Source organism: Danio rerio, chromosome 9 (assembly GCF_052040795.2).
Source record: "Danio rerio strain M-AB ecotype USA chromosome 9, GRCz13ab, whole genome shotgun sequence".
In the NCBI taxonomy this organism is placed as follows: domain Eukaryota; kingdom Metazoa; phylum Chordata; class Actinopteri; order Cypriniformes; family Danionidae; genus Danio; species Danio rerio.
Genome location: NC_141029.1, coordinates 24,634,668 through 24,658,441, shown reverse-complemented (window position 1 = coordinate 24,658,441; position 23,774 = coordinate 24,634,668). Strand labels below are relative to the sequence as shown.

At 35.3% G+C, this 23,774-nt stretch overlaps 1 protein-coding gene across 1 annotated transcript in view; it reads right to left on the bottom strand.

Annotated features, from left to right (window-relative positions):
• Positions 1–6,988: 6,988 nt before the first annotated feature.
• Positions 6,989–23,774, bottom strand: part of itgb5 (integrin, beta 5) — a 63,005-nt gene continuing 46,219 nt past the window's right edge. The window contains 5 exon segments of the mRNA NM_001082836.1: positions 6,989–7,681; positions 10,951–11,117; positions 12,610–12,729; positions 15,869–15,969; positions 18,104–18,326. Of these exon segments, the coding sequence (NP_001076305.1) occupies positions 7,592–7,681; positions 10,951–11,117; positions 12,610–12,729; positions 15,869–15,969; positions 18,104–18,326 (701 nt within the window). The 3' untranslated portion in view covers positions 6,989–7,591.

Sequence of the window (23,774 nt, the reverse complement as noted above, 5' to 3'; positions counted from 1 at the left end):
CCAGGTGCTCTGGTTTCCCCCAGAGTCCAAAGACATGAGCTATTGGTGAATTGAATAAACTAAATTGGCTGTAGTGTATGTGTATGAATGTGAGAGTGTATGGGTGTTTCCCAGTACAGGGTTGCAGCTGGAACGGCATCCTCTGTGTAAAACATATGCTGGATAAGTTGGCTGTTCATTTCGCTGTGGCGACCTCTGATGAATAAAGGGACTAAGTCAAAGGAAAATTAATGATATATATATATGAAGATTAATGCATAATATTTTTTGTATATTTTCTGACATTAATATAATTGAAAAATAATTAGGGTCTTTGTTTTACTAAGGAAGAAAAACCTCACAAAAGCAAATTTTTTTTTCAATCCTTTGTCGAAATGAATCGAAGATGAGAGTAGATTTACCAGGTTTACTGTATCAGTCCAGTCAAAATCCTGCAGAAGGACCATTTTAAATTGAAATCTTTCTCCAATTAAACTGTGACCGCCATGTGGTCACACTGCCACCATTTCCATGCTCTCTTACCACACACCACAGCAATAGCTGACATTTACAGCTGAGACTTTGGGTACATGTAGAAATACAAAAATGTGTCAGGAGCTCCAGCAGTTCCTCCCTGTTGGGATGTCAGCCTGTGGTTTGCTCATAAATCACACATCTCCATAGTTTGCTGAGCAAAATGCTGCTTTTCTCCAGAGCTTTGAGCCAGTATCAACAGCCAGAGCGTTCAGACAAAAGTGAAGTCATGTATGCGAGCAGTAGACACACATCTGATCACAGGAGGGAGAAGTAGGTCTGTGTGTTAGATGTAAATTCACAGCCTTTGTGAGCCCAACAGCAACAGATGTGTCTGGAGGTCTGCTGATCTGCTGCCCAGTCATGCAATGCCTCTCTCTTTATTTCTTCTTCATGTTCCTCAAATAAACAGATGGACTTGGGAATTTGCAAATTGTAGAAGAGCTCTTGTTATTTTTTATGTACACTTTCAGCTTCCTTTACTGTAAAATGTAGCTTTTTAAGTGTTGAGTATTAAAAAAGGATCTGCAAAGTACACAACAAGTCCACTCCAAACAGGACTACTGTCAACATCAGAAAGAACATTAAGATGCATCAAATTTGGAGAACACTTTTCTTGAAAATGTTTGTAAGATTGTTGTGATGTTTTTCTAAACATTGCACGTCATGGTTATGAATGAGATTTTATGCATGCTTATGCCATCATGAAGTGTTATTCACTCAGTCTAGACATAAACAAATACATTGTTCCCCGTCTTGGTTGTGACAACTTGACATTAGGACAACATAACTTGTCATAAGTCTGTCAAAAACATATTGTCATGAGGCATTATTATTGTCATGAATACTTTTCGTATCACTTATTTTCAGTGTAACAAATTGAATTTGTCATTATGATTTCTCATTTAACATGTCAATACTGTCAAATAATTTTATAACAGCATCATTAATATTTAATGACAAATTTAATTTGTACCACTGTAGTTGAGGTCAAGAAAGATATTATTGACACAGTTAATCATGTTTATGACAGATTTATAACAAGCTATGTTGTCATGACAAAGACAGGTTATGATGTCAAGTTGTCATAAAGACATTTAAAATAATCACCTTTGCATTTAAAATGACAACTGAGTGAATGACACTTAATGACATGCATAAAATTTAAGTCATATTTATGAAAGACTCATGAGGAAACTTAATTATTCGCCTATTTCATTTGAACCAGCAACTTTTTTCCTGTGAGGCGACCATGAGCCACCATGTCACCACAAATATATTATTTTACGCTAATATAAATTTATAGTCGTAAAAAGTGAAAGAAAATTAGAAAGAAAAAAATAATTCATATGAAGTATAGTACTGTAATTTCCCATTATGCGATTTATTTTAATAATATAAGAGGACTAAAAGCAGTTAGAACATTGATAAAACTGGTTAAGACATAACAATTAAAAGCAGTTGCAAACCTTTACTGGTTTAGTTTCAAAAGAAGATATTTTAAAGAATGTTAAAATGTGGTAGTAGTTACCATATCATGCTATCATTGTGGAAGTCAGTGGCAACAGGTTACCATATATATATCTAAGATAGAAAATAGATATCTTAGGCCCACCCCCCTTCTGACAGAGTCCAGAATTTGACCCCATATGAGCTCATTTGTCCTATTTTTGACAGTATGCAATCATAAAATGTTAAAATATCCAATTGAAGAAGGTTTTAAGAAGAATAACCAATAATATAACCAATAAAAGAAGGCTTTTAGTATTTAAATGGAGAAATCCTGACTAAGGAAATGAGCTGGCCAGTTTGTTTTTTGCCAACATAAAACGAGTTTTAACAGATTCCCATTTTTTAGTAGTATGTTTTTATGTTTTTATGATGGAGGATGATACATTAGCATTTAAAAATAAGTATTTTTTTTATATTTCTAAAATACTAATCTTATTACATTATATATAACTGTAATAACTTTATTTAAAATTTAAATACACTTTTGTAAATATATTTTTTGTTAACTAAAAATAGTATGATAAGCACTTTGACAAAAATGTAGGAAATAGTTTTGTTGCATCAAAAAGTGTCAAAATGATTACCATCCAACTAAAGCCAATCCAGCAAAAATTAGTGTTTAAAATGTCACTAAAACGCAGTATTTGAACCTTGAATAACTGCAAACAGGTCCCTTTTAATAGGCTGGCTACGGGCCTGTATCTATACTGGATATCTAAGATGTAAAACAATTGATTTTTGTCTTCAAATTAATTTAACAGAATTAAATAAAAGTGAGGAAATAAAAGACAGATTGTTTGTACTGATCAGCTACAACCTCCATTTGATCCAAAATTTTTATTTCTTAATTAACTTTATGCATTTTTAAGCTTAAGGTGTTTTGTGGGCACAGTTTCATGTGGTTTTCACAGTAAAGCGGCACTAAAACAGGTTTCCAAGTTCAAAAGGCATGTTCAGTCTCCTCATCGCAAACACAGCTGTTCTCTGCAACTAGACCTGAGGCCTTTAACATGTCACAAAACACACACACACTGGCTGATTTACACTCCCAGTCTCTCCAACTGCTGAAAATAAACACCCCATAGACCCCTCTGAAACTCAGAACAAGCTGGCCATTTTTTATCCATAGTCACAGAAAAAAAAACAAGTCTAAGAAATAAACTAAGCAAACTTTAGCCTATGAAACCCCTGGCTCTCTCTAGGCGCTCAGATCAAGGCTGTCACATCGTTTCAGCATTAAGTCAGATTTTCCTGTCAGCTTATAGAAAGCTGGTTGTGTCACTCCCTGCTGTGCTGACATGTTTTGTTAGCATCAGACTAAAAGTCCATAATACTGTAAGCATGTGTGAAAGTTGGCATAACTGGGCCAGTCTTTATCTATCTGTCCAAATACACATGATGCAAGGTGTAATTGAATATTTGGGGATTAAACACGTTGCATGTCAACTAGTTCTGCAAAATCTGACTTTGAAACTGTCAGTTGTATTACTTATTGCAACTTATGGTAGTTTTGACTATTGCTTTCTGAATGAATGTTACTTCCGTTTTCTCCACAACCGTCTAAAGGTCTAAAAAGGACAATCTTGACTTGGAAGATAAGAGAATAAATCCCCACATATTTTGTAAACATACTGTGTGACTCTAGTTTAAACACAGAACACATTTTCTCCTCCCATTGTGCTGATTTTCCAGTTTTTTACCATGTAAACACAAAAGACAGACATGACTGCTATATTTGTTTCTTGTGGCTTTTCAGCATCAAATCTGTCATAGAAATAACATGTATCCATGTTAATCAAACAGATAAATAACAAGGAAATCATACCTCTGGTCTTACTCTGCAGTTGGACTAATGGTCTTGAAAAGAGATGGATGATTCAGCTGTAGGAGACATTATCTGGTCAGATAGGAGAGTTCATTTAGAACAACCCTCTGAATGGATGGAGCCATTGAATATATATGTCTATTAAGATGCATTCTGTGATTGTGTATACATTAAAGGGTTAGTTCCATCAAAAATTAAAGTTATGTTATTGATTTCTCACCCTTACGTCATTCCAATACCCTAAGACCTCCAATCTTCTCTGGAACACAAATGAAAATGTTTTAGATGAAATCAGAGAGCCCCCTCATCCTCTATAGACAGCAGCAGTCCAGAGACGTTCAAAGTCCATAAAAGGAAACAAGGCGAGACAGTAAGGTCTGACTTTGGTTAGATAAAAGTCTTGTCACTTAACATAAATGATGGACAGTATAGAATATTAAGTAATGGTGCATTGGAAATGAATTATTATTGTGTATGACATCAATAAACTTGGGACGACTACATCCATACATCTCTACGACTCAAATAACTTATTAATAAAGTGATCTGGAATGACAAAGAAAGTGTTCTTGCAGGACTCCCAGAGTTCATCAAGATTTTTTGGATTCATTTTCAACGCCTCCTCCATCTTACCCCAGACATGCTCAATGATGTGCATGTCTGGTGACTGGGCTGGCCAATCCTGGAGCACCTTGACCTTCTTTGATTTCAGGAACTTTGATGTGGAGGCTGAAGTGTGAGAAGGAGCACTATCCTGTTTAAGAATTTGCCCTCTCCTGTGGTTTGTAATGGTAATTGGCAGCACAAACGCTTTGATACCTCAGACCGTTATGTTGCCATCCACTCTGCAGATCTCTCACACGCCACTATACTGACTGTAACCCCAAACCATGGCTTTTCCTTTACCAAACTTGACTGATTTCTATGAGAATCTTGGGTCTTCTGCTGTATTTGTGATGATTGGGATGCAGTTCAACAGATGATTCATCAGAAAAATCGACCTTTTGCCACTTTTCCAAATGATCAACAAAAAGTCAAGTTATTATTTGGTGCTCTGGGAATAACAACAAGACTTTTGTCAGGAAGTGTATATGAAAAATGAGGGAGCTCTCGGATTTCATAAAAATGATCCTAATTTGTGTTCTGAAGAGGATCGAGGGTTTCAGGGGATTGGAATGGAATTTTTGGGGGAGCTAATTTTAGATAAAATAACGTCCAGTATGGTTACAGACACAACTACAACTGGCTGCCCTTTTAAATAGTGCCCAAGAGTTTGAATGCAATTCTGGACAAAACTAATATGTACACTGATGTCACAAACCACACTCATGCAGCACAACAAAAAAGTGCCAAAGCACAACTTCTCAAATTGTTCTCCAGAAATACACATGCAGCTTTTTTAGTTTCCCATTAGCAACATTTTAAAAGTTCGCACTTAGATATTGCTTGCTAACATTGACAGGTTCAGCATGCTATCCCGGCAGAAAACCCAGAGATAATTGAACCCAGGGCTCCCACCTGGTTGATGAGCATGTAATGGATGGGGAATTCTTCATAAAGCGAAGATAAGGGAGTAATACTAGACAGGCTATTTATAGTGAGTTTGGATTAATCCGATTGGCTTACTAATGATTATGTATGGGAGACCAGCGGCGATCAATCATATCCCGTGTTCCTCTCGAAATTAGTTTGTGAAACTTCACTTAAAGGTGCAGTATGTAAGTTTGACACCCAGTGGTTAAACTAGGCATTGCACTCTTGGATCAAAACTAACACAAGGACAGGTTGCTAGATTGAGGACAGGAGAAAGTGATTTAAACATTGTTCTAAATAAAAGCAACAGCATCTGCAAAATTTTCCATATTGAAAGGAGTTTTTGTCCTAACCAACACCTTGAATTGATATATTTGAAACAGCCTCTATTTGTCACAGGTGAACAAAAGAAAACTGACAATCATCCCCTCTGGTAAACCTCATGTGCTTTATTTAGTGTTAAATGCTAGTGATGCAAGTTTGAATGCCATTTTACATGATATTGATTTTCATACTACTGAAAGCAGCAGCAGATAGTTCACTTCAAATCTTGAAAGTAAAATAAACCATTTGAAACTGAACTTTAGACCTAAACACACGAGTGATTCAGCATCTACATTTAATAATTTTAAAGAGGTTTAATATGTATTAAATAGATAATAAACCTTACCATTTCGTGAGTGAGTGCATATCCTGTGCTTCTGAATTGCTGTATTTAAACTTCTGTCGTGTTTCTTCTGGTGCAAACAGCTAACCTAACCCTAAAACAAACCCAAACAGCCAAATTGCTCATCACTGCATATCTCGTCACGAAGCGTGTTGTTAGGACACATGATTACAAAGTAACCTGCTCATCTAATAGTTATGTCCAAATTATTTATATTATTTGCTAATCAATAACCTCATGTGGAACTCTGAATCTGAATCTCATCGGAGTCTGCTACTGTCCACCGGAGGTCACATTTCGGTCACGGACGAATGCTTTCAGAGCCTTTCTGAATGAAAGAATGAAATACGCTGTTTTCTGCCCAGGCAACCCAGGGTGCTGAAATATAATTGCTTAAACTGGCATCGGGTGGGTGAAACTGACCAAAACAAAGACAGCGTTCTGGCACGGAAAACACATTTTCAAAGCAGAATATCTGACTCCATCATTGTTTTTCAGTTAAACAAGTATGTTCACTTGGCATGTTTCTTAAATATCTGCAAACATATTATGGTATTTTTATGCTTTAGAAGAGTTAAAAACTTACATACAGCACCTTTAAAAAAACATGTCTATAGACTTGGCATTTACTTTCATTCTAATGAATTTAAACATCAAAAAATAATAAAAAAATAAAACAATAACGCACCTGCTGTTCTTTGAAGTAGATGCAAACTGGACTTACTTTACTGAACTTTTAAAAACAGGGTCAGTCTGACATCTAGCTCTTGATGGGATGGATCTGGAGGCAGAGTTATTGCATCACAATGTACTGTTGTTACACACACGCACGCGCACGCACGCACGCACGCACGCACGCACGCACGCACGCACGCACGCACGCACGCACGCACGCACGCACGCACGCACACACGCACACACACACACACACACAATCTTTCATTGTAGAGTGACTTTTTTTACTTAATAAACCTCAACCTAATACACAATGTGCAAAAAAGAGTTAAGACAGTTATTGCTCTGGTCATGTTAGTACCCTTCTCTTCATTAAAGAGCTGATGTAAAGTTTGCATTTGTTTGTTTTCTATGATGTCTACTGTACAATGTCACATGTAAATATATTTAATTCCCATAAAAAGTGTAACGGCTTGGAAAGGCACAATGTTAAAAAATATACACTTGTCTTTTTGCCTATAAAAGAATGCACTGCAAAATCCATCATAATGTGTGGGAGGTACGGTTAGAAATGAAGACAATGACGAATTATATTCAAGCAAGCGGTCCATAGTGGGTCAATGTCCATCGCTCACGAAGTCAAGCGGGCAAGCCCTTAAAATCCTTTTCTCAAATTCAGCATGTGTCCAAATGCCGCTCATAAATTGACTTTCATTACTGTTATCTCCAATCCTCATGAACCACTAATCCACCAAAAAGTTTTCATTGCATCAGACCATAAAATCCATCCCATCTCTGTGCTCCACTGTAGTGCAGATGTGCACCGGACAGGTCCTGCCATGTCCCTCAGTCCAAATGGCGTTTAATCAGTGGACCCCTCCGTTCAGTGACTTGATACCATGCATATCGAAATCCGTCTCCATTGGTACGGACCGCTTATAAACTGGATTAGATGCCTGGGAGGAAGACAGGAGGAGAGAAAGAGAGAGTGTGGGGAGTAAATAGGTCAGTGGGGTTCATTGAAATGCACATGGTTAGAAGGGAAAGGCAAACAGTCTTTGAACCACAGGATTGGAATGATCATCATGAATGATCCACACTCCAAGCTGACTGACGCTTTCCAAAAGGCCTCATGGATTTAATTAAAGCCTAGTTGTTTTTTTGTCCTTGTGACTGCATAAAGCCGCCAGTTTAAGCTATTTACATTTTTAATAACTTGCAAACAGTTTAAATTTATTAAATTAGATCACAGATTCACTACCTAAAAGAAACTAATACTTTTATTCAGGCAGGATGATCAACCCTTTTCAAGATTTAAGATAAGTCTTTTATGTATCCAGAACGTGTCTGTAAAGTCTCAGCTCAAAACACTCATCAGATTATTTATTATACCTTTCAGAATATTAGAATTAACAGCTCTGAACACAATGTAGCTGGTTTTGTTGCCTGTGCCTTTAATGCTAGTTCTCTCCGCCCAGCGTTCCCACGTGCCTGTAAGAGTGTGCATTAATCTCTGCTTTGGCTGTGTTAGATAAACAGCACAGTGACAGACATGAAGTAAGCAGATCTCACATAACGTTTAAGAGAAATACTACTGTAATCCCTTAAAATCAAAGAGATTTTTATATTATTTTAACCTCGGGAAATAAAAAAAAAAAGACTTATTGTGTTTCTATCACTCCAATACGACAGTGGACACACTATACCTATACACTATACAGTTCTGTCCAAACAGCTTACAAAAGATGATTTTCATCATAGGTGCCCTTTAAATGGAACAAATCAAGACAATTGTGACATTCCCATTTCAAATAATTGCTGTTCTTTTTAACTTTGTATTAGTTTCAAATATACAGTAAGCAGTTCAACTGTTTAACATTAATAATAACAACAAGATGTTTCTTGAGAACCAAATACACATTTTTAAACTGATATCTGAAGGATCAAGTAACACTTAACACAGGAGTAATACGAAAATTCTGTAAAAAATTGTGTTTTACAATACAACAAAATGGAAACAGATACTATAAACTTGTAATAAAACTGCATAACTACACATTTTACTACATGTGTGATCAATTTTGTGCTTGGCGAGTACAAATCACTTTTTGCAAAGCCCCTTTAAAACATCTTTCTATCAATAAGCTAAGCTAAAACTAGAGCCGTGTGATTAATCAAAGGAACATTTCATGAAGATTTTGTCAGTAAAGTCTGTTCTAGGCAGCATAGTGGCCTAATATTACACGTATAAGTAATACTTTAACAGTAAAGCATTTAAAAATATTTGACTAATATGGTAAGGTTGCATGCTAAACTAGCACTCGATTGTATAGACAGTCATAGCAATTTGAGTTCTGAATGAGCCAAATAGGCTCAACACGACTGTTTACTGTAGTACAGTGTATTAAATAATTATTTAATTAAATGTTTCCATGTATTAAATAAACAAAACTGCCCTTTTCTAATTAAATGGCATAAATATAAATATTGTTTCAGACCTACAGGCTAATTAACACATTTAACAATCTGAATCATAATAATAAATAATAAACATATTTTTTAATATAAGACAACACATGATGTGTCTATTCTATCTCTGTCAGTGACCCTGACAGTTAAAATGAGTACATTCACTAAGTGGTTCTGTCACTGTGTTCAATCTTGTCTGTGCATGACTGTATTGTATAGACTAGTTAATGCCACATACACTGTGATGTGTTTTATATTCGTGGTTCATTTTGAAATAAAAATAGCAATATGTTTGTTAAGAGTTACATTTTCGCTGGAGAAGGTGAGCACTGAGGAGACAGTAGATTGGAAACCCGATTGCTCCTCTGTGATTGGTATAAATGATACAAGTATATCTAAAGCAAATAAGCAGATATTATAACAAGTTATCGATGAACACACACCTTTTCTCGCTCTGCACAGCTGTGGTTTGCTGAATAAATAGAAAACTAAATATGGGGAGGAGCCAAATTCTGCCGCTGTTTTCATATCAGATTTAAAGAGGACTGAGGCGATAATTTAGTGTACAGTTTATAAGCCAATCACAAAAATTTTAGGCCCAGCAACACCCATGGTTAGCACTGGTGCCTCACAGCAAGAAGGTTGCTGGTTCAGGTTAGCATTTCTGTGTGGAGTTTGCATGTTCTCCCCACGTTTGCGTGGGTTTCCTCCACAGTCCAAAGACATGTGCTATAAGTGAATTGGGTAAACAAAACTGGTTGTAGTGTATGTGTGCGAATGTGAGTGTCGATTTTTGGAAGCTCTGACGTTTCATTTGGTTGCTCAACTAGATGAAGGAATAACTTCTGCTTTCCAAACTGTTAGGCCCGAGATGCTACAGAGAGTGTGGAACGAGTTCAAGTATCGGGTTGATGTTACTCGAGTGTCTGGAGGGGGTCATGTTGAACAACTATAAACTTGTTTTCTATTGAAAAAAAAAACTTGAAGTACTCTTCACAATAATTAATTACCCAAGGCTCCATCATATTTGTTTGATTAAATACAGATATTCAAAGTTGTGCTATTCTTGTATGTATAATAACATTTTTAATAATTATAATGTTCAATAGTCATGTGAATATTAGTCACGTTGAATCAATCAAAGCAGTTCAATCTTCTGTTTATAATGCAACACTATGGGGATTTCCTAGGTTTCCTCTTGGTAAGTGTTTCTGCACAAGAGTCCCCTCTGGTCTTCGGAGGAGATTTACTACTAATCACAGAACTGTGCTTCACTGACAAGATGTGGATGAGAATAGCAGCTTTGCTCAACCATGTTTGTGATTTCATTTCGATAAATCACCAAGCTCTAACTACAACTTAAATATAACCAAATAAATGTAGAGTTCAGATGCAAAAACCTCTAAGTGTCACCTGAAATTGTCTTCTAAAATGAGCCTCTTTTTTATTCTCTCAAATCTAGGTTCAAGAATATTAATTTTATGGTAAATAATACACTATTTTCATTGCATATAACAGGAAATACCTCAATATAAACGTAAGATGCTGATAAAAAAAAAAAAAAAAAACTCCAGATGGAATTTGAGGTTTGTGCATCTAAACTCTTTAGATGCACAACGAATATTCTTAGTGATACTAGAGCTTTGATTTATGACAAAACATGCACACTGTGAACAGTAAGCAAGTATTCTAAATATATTTTACAGTGTCACAAATATCAGACTTCTATGACCTCAATCAATCTCAGTGCTCTCACCATCTCATATCGCGCTCGTGAACGTGCACTTTGAAAGCGTGCAAACTCCCTGCGGTCATGAACAGTGATGACCAGTTTCCAGAGAGCCAGTAGCACGATGCCCATCAACAAGATACTGCCAACCACAGCCAGCAGCACGGTCATAGCATTTGGTGCGACGGCACATTCTGTAAACACACACACATTACATAAATGCATAACCCCATTATTTGACATGATACTTGAGTGGAAATTATTCAACACAATGGTGCACCACAATCACTTCTCAAATATGGTATATTCTCAAAAATACAGTTCACCAAAATATGTATTCCTTCTCAAGTAATTCCAAATATTTACAAATTTCATTTTGCTGTTGAACACAAAAAAGGGTCCATTCTTCGTACGTGGACTACTTAATTAGCTGGATTTGGTTATAGACGATTTGACATGATCCAGGATCGTTTCGCTCTTCAAACGTCATCTGAGAGTTGTTGTCATTGCAACAGTTCTGGTAGCTCAAACCTGCTCGGGAGCTTCATATAAAGATGATTAGATCAGGACATTTCAAGCAAAGGTAACACTGAAAGTATGTACTAAATGCTGCTATTTTCTTACAGTAGTAATCTGTAGATTATATACACTTGGGGAAAAGTAAAAAAAAAAAATTATATATATATATATATATATATATATTTATTTATTTATTTATTGATGGTTATATACATATAAGTTTAAAGTATATAAAGATAAAACTTTATATAAAGGGGATAAAAGAGAACATTTATTAATATGGATTTTTTTTATACAAATGCATACTATTTAAAGTACCAGTCCAGCCTTAGTACAATTTCTGGAAGATTATAGACATAAACAATATTTAACTGTTTTTTTTTTTTTTTTTTTTAAGGAATAATAAGTAATGCAGTCATGCACGTTTTGACCGCTAATGCCAGTGATTTGATGCTTTGCAAAAGTGACGCCTTTACCAATTTCAAAATGCTTTTTTGAAGCAAAATTTATTTTAAATTCCTTAGGCTGATTAAGAATCTAAAATAGTCCTAGGTTACTAAAGAAAATTGGATCTAAAATGTAAAACTAAATAAATAAATAAAATAAATGAATTGCTAAAAACTCTTGACATATGAAAGAGTAAAGCCTGCAGCTCACAATAAATATGGAAAGTTATTGCATAACATTTTAATTTTAATCAGATTATGTCATTACGTTGCATGGCTGATCATGATTTTGGGGAGTGATAGATCTGTCTTTTAGAAAGAGATCTCAGATCAGTTCATCCAATCATTTTAATCTGATTCGCAAACTTCTTTGAAGAACCAAATTAACCAGAGATCAGTTATCAAGATTAAAAGTTCCAGAATCTGCCAAATCATCTTAGATCATTTAAGCAAGGTACGAAGAACGGACCCCAGTGCCATCTACGGTAGGTAAACAAATAGCATGCAAGTCAACTAAACTAAAGGATTTTAACATTCTTTAAAAAAATCTTTTTCTTTTATTTCTGTGTTCAACGGAAGACAGAAACTCAGACAGGTTCGGAGCAATGAGGGATGAGCAAATAAATGACAGCTTTTTCATTTTTTGGGTGAAAAGTCTTTTCAACAGTGATTGTAAATGCAGTTATTTCAGAAGTAGTGCTATGAAGTGCTAAACACTGACCTGGCTCTTTAAGAGCGGTGAGGACTGATTGTCCATTGGCATGTTCAGAGTATGTAAACTTCATCACGCAGTCATTCTCAGTCTTATACACACACTGAACAGCGTTGGGATCGTCAGTTTCTGAAACAGATAGAAGAGGAAGAATAAAAAGAGTTCAATAAAACAGATGTTCAAACTGAGGCCACAAAGTGAGAAAGAAACACAGGGTCGAGAGCCAAGAGCATAATCTTATAACGCTGGAATTATTTTTGGACCAGAGCTTGCATTCTTTAACAAGGACCCAGATTAATGAAGAACGTTTAAATGATATCATAATTAAAATCCCCTACAGACTAGGAAGTCTCTCCCTTCCTCACAGTCATTTAACTCTAGAGCCTCTTTCTCTAAAAGAGCTGGACGTTTCCGGTATGCACATGTGGACTCCATTAAGGACGTCAGCTGACTGAAAAAGCAGAGAAATGTTGTGAAACCTTCTTTTACAATTAACGGTGACATGGAAAGGCCTTAAAGAGTTCACAAGCATCCTGAATGTTTCACTGCAGAGTCTCGGAGATGGAGTCCAGCATCATACTGCACAACAGTAAACATTCATTCATGCATTCCTAGACGCATGTAAAAAATGTCTCCTGCAATAAAACTCTCAAAAAGCTCTCATCAACATTATTAATAGCTTCCAAGCTCTTAAAAAACTTCAGAATTATAAATATAATACAACTAAAAAATCAACATTTTATTCATTTATGTGCTATTTTTTTTTCGATATCCATTTTTCATATTAGTGGTTTGTATTAAAAGCACTGCTGTGAGAGAGAGAGAAAAAGAGAGAGAGAGCAGTAAACACGGTCTTTCACAGTGGGACAGTGTACAGCCAGTGCTGCTGGGACGTCCAGAGCCACATTCTCCAGATAATAACATAAACAGAGCTGGCTACGATTCACCACAAACTGTGCTTCACCCTGCTGTGTGCAACACATTCATGACCTGGAAGCACAAACTGTGGCTTCAGCAGCAGCAGCGTGTCCTGATGAGAGGGAAAACAGAAACCCTACTACTTCATGATTACTGCTGCTTTTCAAGTTTTTGCTCTGATTGATGTCAAAGAAGATTTATGTTAGTAAAAAGTTATGGTAGTTGTGTCATTTTCCAAACTCATTACCCGCTATTACACTATATATCGGATCATATGCTTATACTTATGTCTGAAAGAATCTTGTTCATCTTGCTAGTAAAAAGAGTAAAACATTATTAGAATCTAAAACATATGTTTTCAGTTTTAGTATATATTCTAAAAGTTTTTGTTTTTTTTTATCAAATGGATTACACCTTTAAAAACCATTCTTCAAAGCTGAAAAAGATGCACCCCATGCGCTAAAAAAAGATTAGTTGACTTTTTTTTTCTAACTTACAATTTCAAAAGTGATTAGCTGACTTAAAAAAGTGAGTAGACCCAATAATTAAATAAACTGTGCATAATTTATTTAAAAACAACAACATTTAAGTAAAATCAACTCGTCGCTTTTAAGACAATGGGCTAACGCACTTTAGTGTAAAGTAACTAATCACCTTTTACAATGTGAATTGACAAGATAACCTAAACTACTTTATTTTTCATTTTTGGAGTTTCACATCAAAATCTCAAACATAAAAATTGTACAATAAAGAAAGAAGATTTTTAGTTCAAATTGTAATCAAAGTCAATACAGACACTTGGAATGAACCACCATTTTATCCAGCACATGTTTTACGCAGCGGATGCCCGTCCAGCTGCAACCCACCACGGGGACACATCTTTACACACTCATACACTATGGCCAATTTAGGTTACCCAATTCACCTATACCGCATGTCATTGGACTTGTGGGGGAAACCAGAGCACTCAGAGAAAACCCACAGGAAAACGGGGAGAACATGCAAACTCCACAAAGAAACGCCAACTAACCCAGTCAGAGCTCGAACCAGCGACCTACTTGCTGTGAGGCGAACGTGCTACCCACTGCGCACGGCTTGTGATGGTTAATTTAAGACTGTGGAAGTTAATAAAGCTGCAAAATGTTACCTTTCTTGTGTGTACCAAGGGTTTAACCCCTATGTACAGTCAAGAACTAAGAGTATTCTTTTTGTTTTGCTTTATAGAAAATCTATGGTGATATTTACAGACGGATGTACTATGAACATTTATATACAGGTTGTATTAGCTATGAACAGAGATTTACAATAAATGAATATAGAATGTAGAATATCGAAATATTACATCATAATACTTTTTGACTTGTACATTAAATTGAAACAAAAACCGCCTGCAGGGGGCACCAGGTCTCTGTCTTTGTCATTGAATCTTTCCTTCATTCATCCACTTGGGTGTTTAAACCTAGCATATTTATTTAGCCTATACTGTATCTTTTGCTTTTAAGCCAGCACTCAAAATACAGCAAACTCCACTCATTTAATCTTGAGTGCAATTAATCACTTCAATTAAAAGCTAGTCACTTTTCAAACATTGAAAATACTAGATTTAAATTCAAGCATTATCAGCGATTTTCCAGCACCCGCACAATCCCTGTTATCAATATCCAAAGACCAAGATTTAAGCTCAAAATCTTCCTTCATGTTTTAATGAAGAAAAAAAAAAGTCAGCTACATTAGGGCGAGTAAATAAACAGGACATATTTGATTTTGGTTGAACTATAATCAAAAATATTTTTGCTGCTTGTTCAAACTAGGTACTTTTTTGACAAATTAATATTTTTTGAATGTTAATTCCACATAAATTAGGTTAACTTAATCAATCTGTGTTAGGACAACATGAGTGAATTGTGTGGAACCCTGTCTTATGGTTTATTTGTTTGAAGTGCAGTATTTATTGAATTGTCAATTAAAAGTGGAAAAGGACCCAATGAATTAAATACTAATTTTAATAGTTTGCATTATTTTGACATATGAACATTTATATTTTCGGTCACACTTTATTTTGATGGTCCGTTTGTTGACTTTAGGTTATGTTGCATCTACATGCTAACTAATTCTCAATAGATTATAAGTAGACATTTAGGTTGGGGTTAGTGTAAGTTGTCAAGTGTTTGCAAAGTTTTTTATAGTTAGTTAAATGTCTGTTGAAGGAGCAGCATCAACAGATATTAGGCAGACACTATTCTAATACTCAAATGGACCATCAAAATAAAGTGTTACCATATTTTCTTAAGCCTCACTGAGTGAGTAAAGTGTTTGCGAGTGTGTGAAGTGTTTGCGAGTGTGTACTAACTGAGGGTTTCCACTGTGGTGATTTCGTCCTTGCACATGCGCTGACAGGTCTGATTATCAGCCAGTCTTCCTGTGTTAAAAAGACGACACTCGATGCATTCCCTGTGGAGAAAGATTCAGAAAAAACATATAAAAATATTGAAAATATTAAAATCATGCAGCTATCAAACATTGTAGACTACAAGTATAACTATTTTAACACTATGCATATGCATATTAATATGGGCCTTGGGCCAAAATCTGTCAAGTTAGATTCTAGTATCTAGTGTGTTTAAAGATTATGCTCAGCACCTCATAAATGGAGTAAGCATTCATTATTTATGAAGCGCAGAGAGAGTTAGGAGCACTTTTCAATTTAACTTATTTTACTGGTACAGATTCATTTTATTATATACATTCTAGCCATCTATTTACAGTTGAAGGAATTAACCCTCCTGTGAAATTTGATTCTTTTTCAAATATTTCCCAAGTGATGTTTAATGGAGCAATGACATTTGTACAGTACTTCATGTTATATTTTTCTTATGGAGAAAAATATATTTAATTAACTTTAGCTGGAATAAAAACAATACACACACACACACACACACACACAAACAAACACAAACACACACACACACAAACACATACACACACACACACACAAAAGGTCAATATTATTAGCCCCCTTAATATTTTTTTCTATTTGCTACAGAACAAATCACTGTAGAGGATGCGCGAACTAACGACTGAGGAGGGGGGTGGAGGATTCAGAAGCCCACTGCAACGTGATATAAGAGTGCAATTTTCCCCACCCACTGACTTAATTGACACACACCATGTTTCTATAATAACATGTATACTCATGTCCACCAGGGACGTGAGGTTAGGAAAGGCACTTTTATGTCAAGCACTTATTTATTGTTTGGATCTGACATAAAGCTGGACTGAAAAGACATGGAGTTGCTCTGCTGCACTGAAGGGGGTGCAAGTGAGCTCTCATGGCTATTCTTGTTCAGTGGTTGCTCTTTCTTCTATATAGTAAAGTAAAGGTCAATGGGAATCCGTTATTTTATGTTTTGTTCTAACTGACTGCAAAAATTGTGGATGTAACGTTAATATCTCAGCTCAAATATTTCTCAAACTTGGACTTTTAATAAAAACCTAAATAAATAATGGATGACCAGTGACGGAGCTAAAGGGCTAGCTTCAATGGACAGGACAGAAGGTAACTTGATCATTTTAAAGTAATTCAAGTCATTTAAAGACTTCATTTACAAGTAAAGGTAAGACAAGTGTGCAGATCCTGTGTGTGTATGTGTGTGTGCGCTTGTGTGCATGTATGTTTGTGAGCGAGAGAGTGCAACCGCTTTGATGCTGTGTTGCTTGTTATAGGCTGTCTGTTGCGTCCACCGTGGTGTTTTTGGGAGGCGTATTTGATTCCTTGGACCAATATGTACCTGTTATGTGTATAGAAAGAATGCATTCTATTTGTGAAACACAATCGGTAGTTGGCAAATATATTGAATGCATAATATATATTTGTAAATATAACCCTAAAAGAGTCGTGCTTCGCCAGCCACAAACCTTACCGCACGTCACTAATGTCCACAGAACATGTTACATCTCTCTCTGAGGTCTGCATCTCAATAATTAATTTTACAAGTTTAAAACATTTTTTAAAAGCATGTTTGTGATATAGAGGATAACGTTTTTAATAAAGTCAGTAAACGTTAATTTATGTGTGTGTTACTGCAAATGGCATTTGTGTGGGACTCATCATTTCAGAAAGGCTTGAATAAACTCCACCACAAATACATCAATTAAACTTACTTGCTATTTGTGACTAATGAGCCGTATTTCAGCTTCATCTGAGTATGTCTCTATCACTGACTGCTGTTTATCTGACGTAACGCAGGAGAAGCAGACATGCACGTGGGAATGATGGGCGGGGAAAAGCAGCTCATTTGGATTTAAAGGCACAGGCTACAAAAACAGCTTAACTGTACTAGGGCAACAAAATTAGAAGATTCTACACTATATTATAAATTATCTGATGGTATTTTGAGCTGAAACTTTACAGATACACTCTTGTAAAATGGGTAAAATAGGTGCCATAGTTCCAGGAACACAAGGGCAAACTACTTCAAGAATGAGAGTTCTTTTTTTGCAATAATGTCAATAATAATCAACTTTTGATAACATTATATAGAAGTTCACTGTAACAAAGTTAGATTGAGAATCCCTAGCCTCATACCTCTTTGTTCCACATGCATCTGGACAGGTGGGACATTTTTCACATGTGTCCCCAAATGCCCCTGGTTCAGTGCACTGGCAGCGTCCGCACACACAGCTGCCCCGGCCGCTACAGATCTTGCCATCATCCGACACACAGGAAGCCGTTTCCGTCGAGCAATTACAGTTGTCTCCAATATAACCGGCATGGCATTTACACTCACCACAGTGGCATTCTCCATGACCTGGAAAACAGCAACAGAACACACTCTTTAATCAGGACACTGTAAACTCTTATTCGTCAAATGACTGGTGTGTGCAAATATTTTGGACCGACAAATGTGGTTAACTCGCTGACGTGGACATGAAGATATAAACACAAAGACTTCAACACTGTACACACAAGCAGTGAGGGAGAGTTTGCTGACAATGATGGAAACAAAAGCATTTCTCTGTCGCAGCACAAAGATGGCCGCTGTCTGCATCTCCCACATTCTCTGAAGTCTCTCTGTCCACATTCCAGTGCACTGATTACATGCAGATCTCCTCATTCCAGCACTGAGGATTCTTGGCGTGTGTCTCCATCACTCCAACCCTGTCTGTGCTAAAGCAAATGTAACAAACTAACACTCACTGCATGAATGAAACCACTGAAAGCAGATATTAGGATGCACTAGTGAATATGTAAAAATGCTGTTTAACAAGACACGGTTTCATGGCAAAACAGCTGTAAGAAAATTGACAGTCAAGAGACATCTCTATATTAAATTTAATAATAATAAATTTTTTTTGTATAGCACTTTTCCTGCATACATGCAACTCAAAGCGCTTAAACAACAAATAAGCATTTTAAAATAAACCTAATAAAAATAAGAATGTACAGACAAACAAAGCAAAATAAACAACAAATATATACTCCGACAAAAGCATACATGTACAAGCATATATGCATACAAAATCACACACACAATAGCCCTTACATATGCATATACATGCACATGTTGCTCATGCATAAAAAAACCGACACAATATACATATAAACATAAAATGGATACACTTCACATACTGTTATATTCATATGCAATTTTAAAAAGGTGCGTCTTAACACGCTATTTTAAAAGATGAATGCTGGGAAATTCTTTTACTTAATTTGGGAGACAATTCCCAATTCACCTGTACCCCATGTCTTTGGGGGAAACCAAAGCACCCGGGAGGACATGCAAACTCTACACAGAAACGCCCACTGACCCAGCCGAGGCTTGAACCAGCTAACTCCTTGCTGTGAGGGAACAGTTCTAACCACTGAGCCGCCCTTTCTTCAAAATTTGTACTTATTTATTTTTTACCATGAAAAAATAACAATTTACACTTTGGAATATTAATATTGGGGTAAATATACTTTGATTTAAAAAGTTAAGTGAATTATTTTTCCATAACAACAGCAACAACAAACTGCTTTTTAACCAAACTATAACATAAACCTCTTGAAAAACAAAAACCTCAATGATTTCATTAAATGTTAAGCAGTGCAGCTGTTTTCAACACTGTTATTAGGAATAAATGCTAATAATCAGATCACAAATGGTTTTCCAAATGTTGCACTGTATTCAGCTTCACCGACCTCTAATCTTAACTTCTCAACATTAGTGTAAAATACTGTATTTTTCAGAAGTATCTCTATAAAGAAATCTTTATTCTTTCCTGCTACCTACAAGAAGCATGAACTGCAGAGGCAGGTGCCATTTTATGAAACCCAGTCTCATGGGAATAGAAACAGTTACCTGACACTGTCAAGGATGATCAGATTTGATGTTGTGATAAGCACATGCATAATGAGGGACGCTTTCTACACACAAACAGAGAAACAGCCACTAAAACTGTCTATTGAAGACATGTTGGTAAGCTCCCACACTATCAAGTTTTCATTGTGGTGCAGAACTAATACAATCCAGGAATGAGTAACCACTGACAGACACCACAAACAGCTGAAAAATACAAGAAACTTCCAAAAAAAAAATGAAGACGTTTAGTATTATTTTTTTTCACTAATAAAGACCTTTAATAAATCTGTTATTTTTATTTAATACACCCAATTACTCTGTTAGTTTTATAAGTGCACAATAAGGAAACAGAAATGTCCAGAGAGTTCAGTTTTACGCACCACGCCTAAGGGTTTATTGTTTGAAATAGTAAGCGTTGAACACCTTCAGTGAATGAATGATCCTCTGAACGGATCTGGTATGAACAAAGACAAGTCGAGTCCTGCTCTCCACACCTGTTTTCTTAATCCTCTTTTAAAAAGTGTGCATTACTGTACTGCTCCTCTAAAATAACAGCATCCACAGACACTCAACCCTCACTCTGCGTCTTCAGATTTAAGGCAAGACACTACAGGTGAAAAAATTAACCAGTAGTTAGCATCATATTGCCCAGTTTACATTAGCAGTTGCATACACGTGCATACACGTTTTAGACGTTTAAAAACTGCTGTTTAAATATGCACGAGGCATAATTACTGTCCAAAGTTAAATTTAAGACTCAGGACATTAAGACCATTAACGGCTGAAATGAAATAAAATTTAATTTAATGAAATTTTAAAATGAAATAAAATGTATAATAAAATAAAATTTAATTTCATTTAATGAAATTTTAGACTCGTACAGGGCTAAATGGTAAAGAGTTTTTTAAAAGGCCCAGTTGGAAAAGATTTTTATTTGCCCTATCAAACCTTTTTTTTTTATATAATTTAATACATTTAATAATACAACAATAAACAAATAAATAAATAAATAAATTGTTAATTCTAATTAGTTAAAAAACTACATTCTTAAACAAAAAAGTTTTATTATTTATTTATTGAATAGGTGTTGGTCAGATTGGTTAGCAATATGTGAAAAGGAAAATTAAGGCCTGTTTAAAACGATAAGACCTACCAGACAATATTTCAGTAAATTTAAGACTTTAAGGCCTAAAATGTAGTTTTTCAAATTTAAGACATTTTAAGACCCCGCGGACACCCTGATAAAGGCATGCATGTCATTTTCTCTACTAGAGAACACACCCATCGTCAACAAAGGGCATATTTTGATGATGTTATGAGTGTGAAATCACAGAAGTTGTAATTCTCATTATATCCTAAGAGACTACTGTAGAAATTATTTAAGTAAAATTATTAAGTATTCAAAACACAATAATAATAATAATAATAATAATAATAATAATAATAATAATAATAATAATAATATCTAAGCAAATTATATAACACTGTTGGGTGTTATATATTTAAATAAAAGAAAACAACAACCATATTTCGTGTAGCTAATTTGCATACATTTCAAGCATAAAGATGGTTCAAAATTCTTAGCTAAATTATTTATTTATTTAATATTGACAAATTAGATTAAAAGGATTTCACCAGTGCTTGGCACTTTTCTTTAAAAGAGTATTTCCTCTCACAAATAGTAAAAAGTTAGTAACTGAGTTGCATAATTATAAAAGTAACTACTTACCAGGAAAAGTAACTATTGCCTTACTTAAAAAAAATCTAATTTGTCAAATGACTATAAAATAAATAAAAAAAGGCAGCATGTCCTCAACTATATACCTACGTATTATTTTGTTTAATTCTGTCTGAGTAATAAGTGTTTGCAGTGGAGAAAAACCAAGCTTTAGTTGATTTTTGGCTTTGTCACCTCCTTTGGTAAGAGAGCTTATGTTCTCACATGTGTTCTTAGCCGCTAACTTTGTGCTGGTTTTTACTGGGTGGATTTTTGGGTTCCTCATTACTCCATAATTTATAAAAAATACTGCAGACAGCCAGAAAAACAAACAAACAAACAAACAAACAAACAAACAAACGAACATATAGAATAAAATGTTGTATATAATCAGCTCATATTATGCATGAACACATCCCTCAGTTAAAACTTATACAGTTGTAAAATCTGCTGTACTGTATGTAAAAGCTGCGTAAGTGGAGATAACTTGGGGGGAAAAAGAGTGCATTTTGGATATTGTCTTTACATGTGCTTCTTCTTTACAACCTTCATGAAGAGCCTAAAATAAAAAATGTACACATGAATAAAAACTGTTGTTTTGCCTGCAATGGCTCACCTTCTAGACCATCAAACCATCATCCAACCACACAAATGCTAGAGAAACAATACAACCCTGCTTCAATCTTTTATTTAGGTCACCGAATAAACGTGCTGTTGCCATGCCAGAAAGGCAGATCCGTGTTTGAAAGCCTCTGGGAATGAGCCTCGGCCCATTTCAACCACAGCCACATTCAGACTCGACAAATTCACACATGAGTGAGTCCAAAGCCACGCAAGCACTCAAATATGTCAATTACTGTCGACCTCAAGTATCAGCTTTATTTAAGGGTGCAAAGTTTCACAGTCAACACAGAGGTTGTGCTTGTAAATTACAGTGTTTGAATGGTGTAAACTTGAGCTCCACTGCTGTGAAGTCTTAGTGAAGGCCATTGCCTTTTTCTGCTGATGAAAATGTTTTTTTTTTCTGTCATAATATTCTAAAATATGAATTTGGTTTAATTTATTTAGACGTTAAAGGGAATATGTAGGTTTGTCATTGTTCATCATTTTTAATGAATGAATTATAAAACAGTATTGATTACAGATTCTCCAGACTTAAGTTAACAACTGCAAGAAAGCAGAGTTTTTTAAAGGCAGGAAATGACCAGTGTAAATATTTCCTGTCTGCATACTTGAATGTCTGTTTGTTTTAGTTTTTTAATAAACATTTTATCACTGTGGTTCTCAATCAAATTTGAATCTCAAATATTAGTTGCTTGTAAAAATTTTAAAGTTGAAATAAAAAAAATTAAAAATGAAGAACAAACTTTTTTAAAGCAATTTACAGAAATAAGTAAGTTGATTAGTTACGGAAGTAAGATGAAGTATCAAAACATCTAAATGTGAAATGCCATCAGTAAATAACCACTAAAATAAAGCCCAACAAATGTTCTGAAACTCGAAATAAAAACAATACCAAAAACTAAACAGGCATTAAAGAATAATTTAAAAGTTATTCATTATTGTAAATTAACACACAACAATCAAACAATAAAAAAAACTATTTTCCAAAACAGGTGAAAGAGAGGATTTTATTATAGCTTAGACTTATTTTAAGTTTTAAATATAGGAAAATGTAAAATTGTTCAACTGTAATAATTTTTTATTTCTTAAATCGCTAATTTATTTCACCACTAAATGCTTTTAACCTGCTAAAACCAGATTTGACCATCACTGTACTGAACTGACTGATTTACTGACCCCAGTCTGGCCTTCCTGTTTTAAAGACCCTTTTAGCCTCGGGAGTCCCGCAGGAAGTGCAGATTCTACTGCTGAAGAAACATTCTTCTTCATATTGAGGAATCCTTTTTATCACACTACAGATGAGTCTTATTACAGTCCTTTCAGTAATCCTTTCGTAATGACATGCTTGAGCTTTTCTCATGTGTCGTTAAGACTATAATGGAGAGTCACTGAACTTTCTGAACCCTGATGCATCTGCAATGCCAACACCAGAGGGAGATACAGTTAGCTTATGGGGTCAGTATGAAGCTGACTCTCAAGATGTTCAGTTGTACTTAAATAGAGGATAGTTCACCCAAAAAAATCCAAGAAAACATTCCAGTTCTGTATAGATTTCCCTCAAGAGTCCTGAG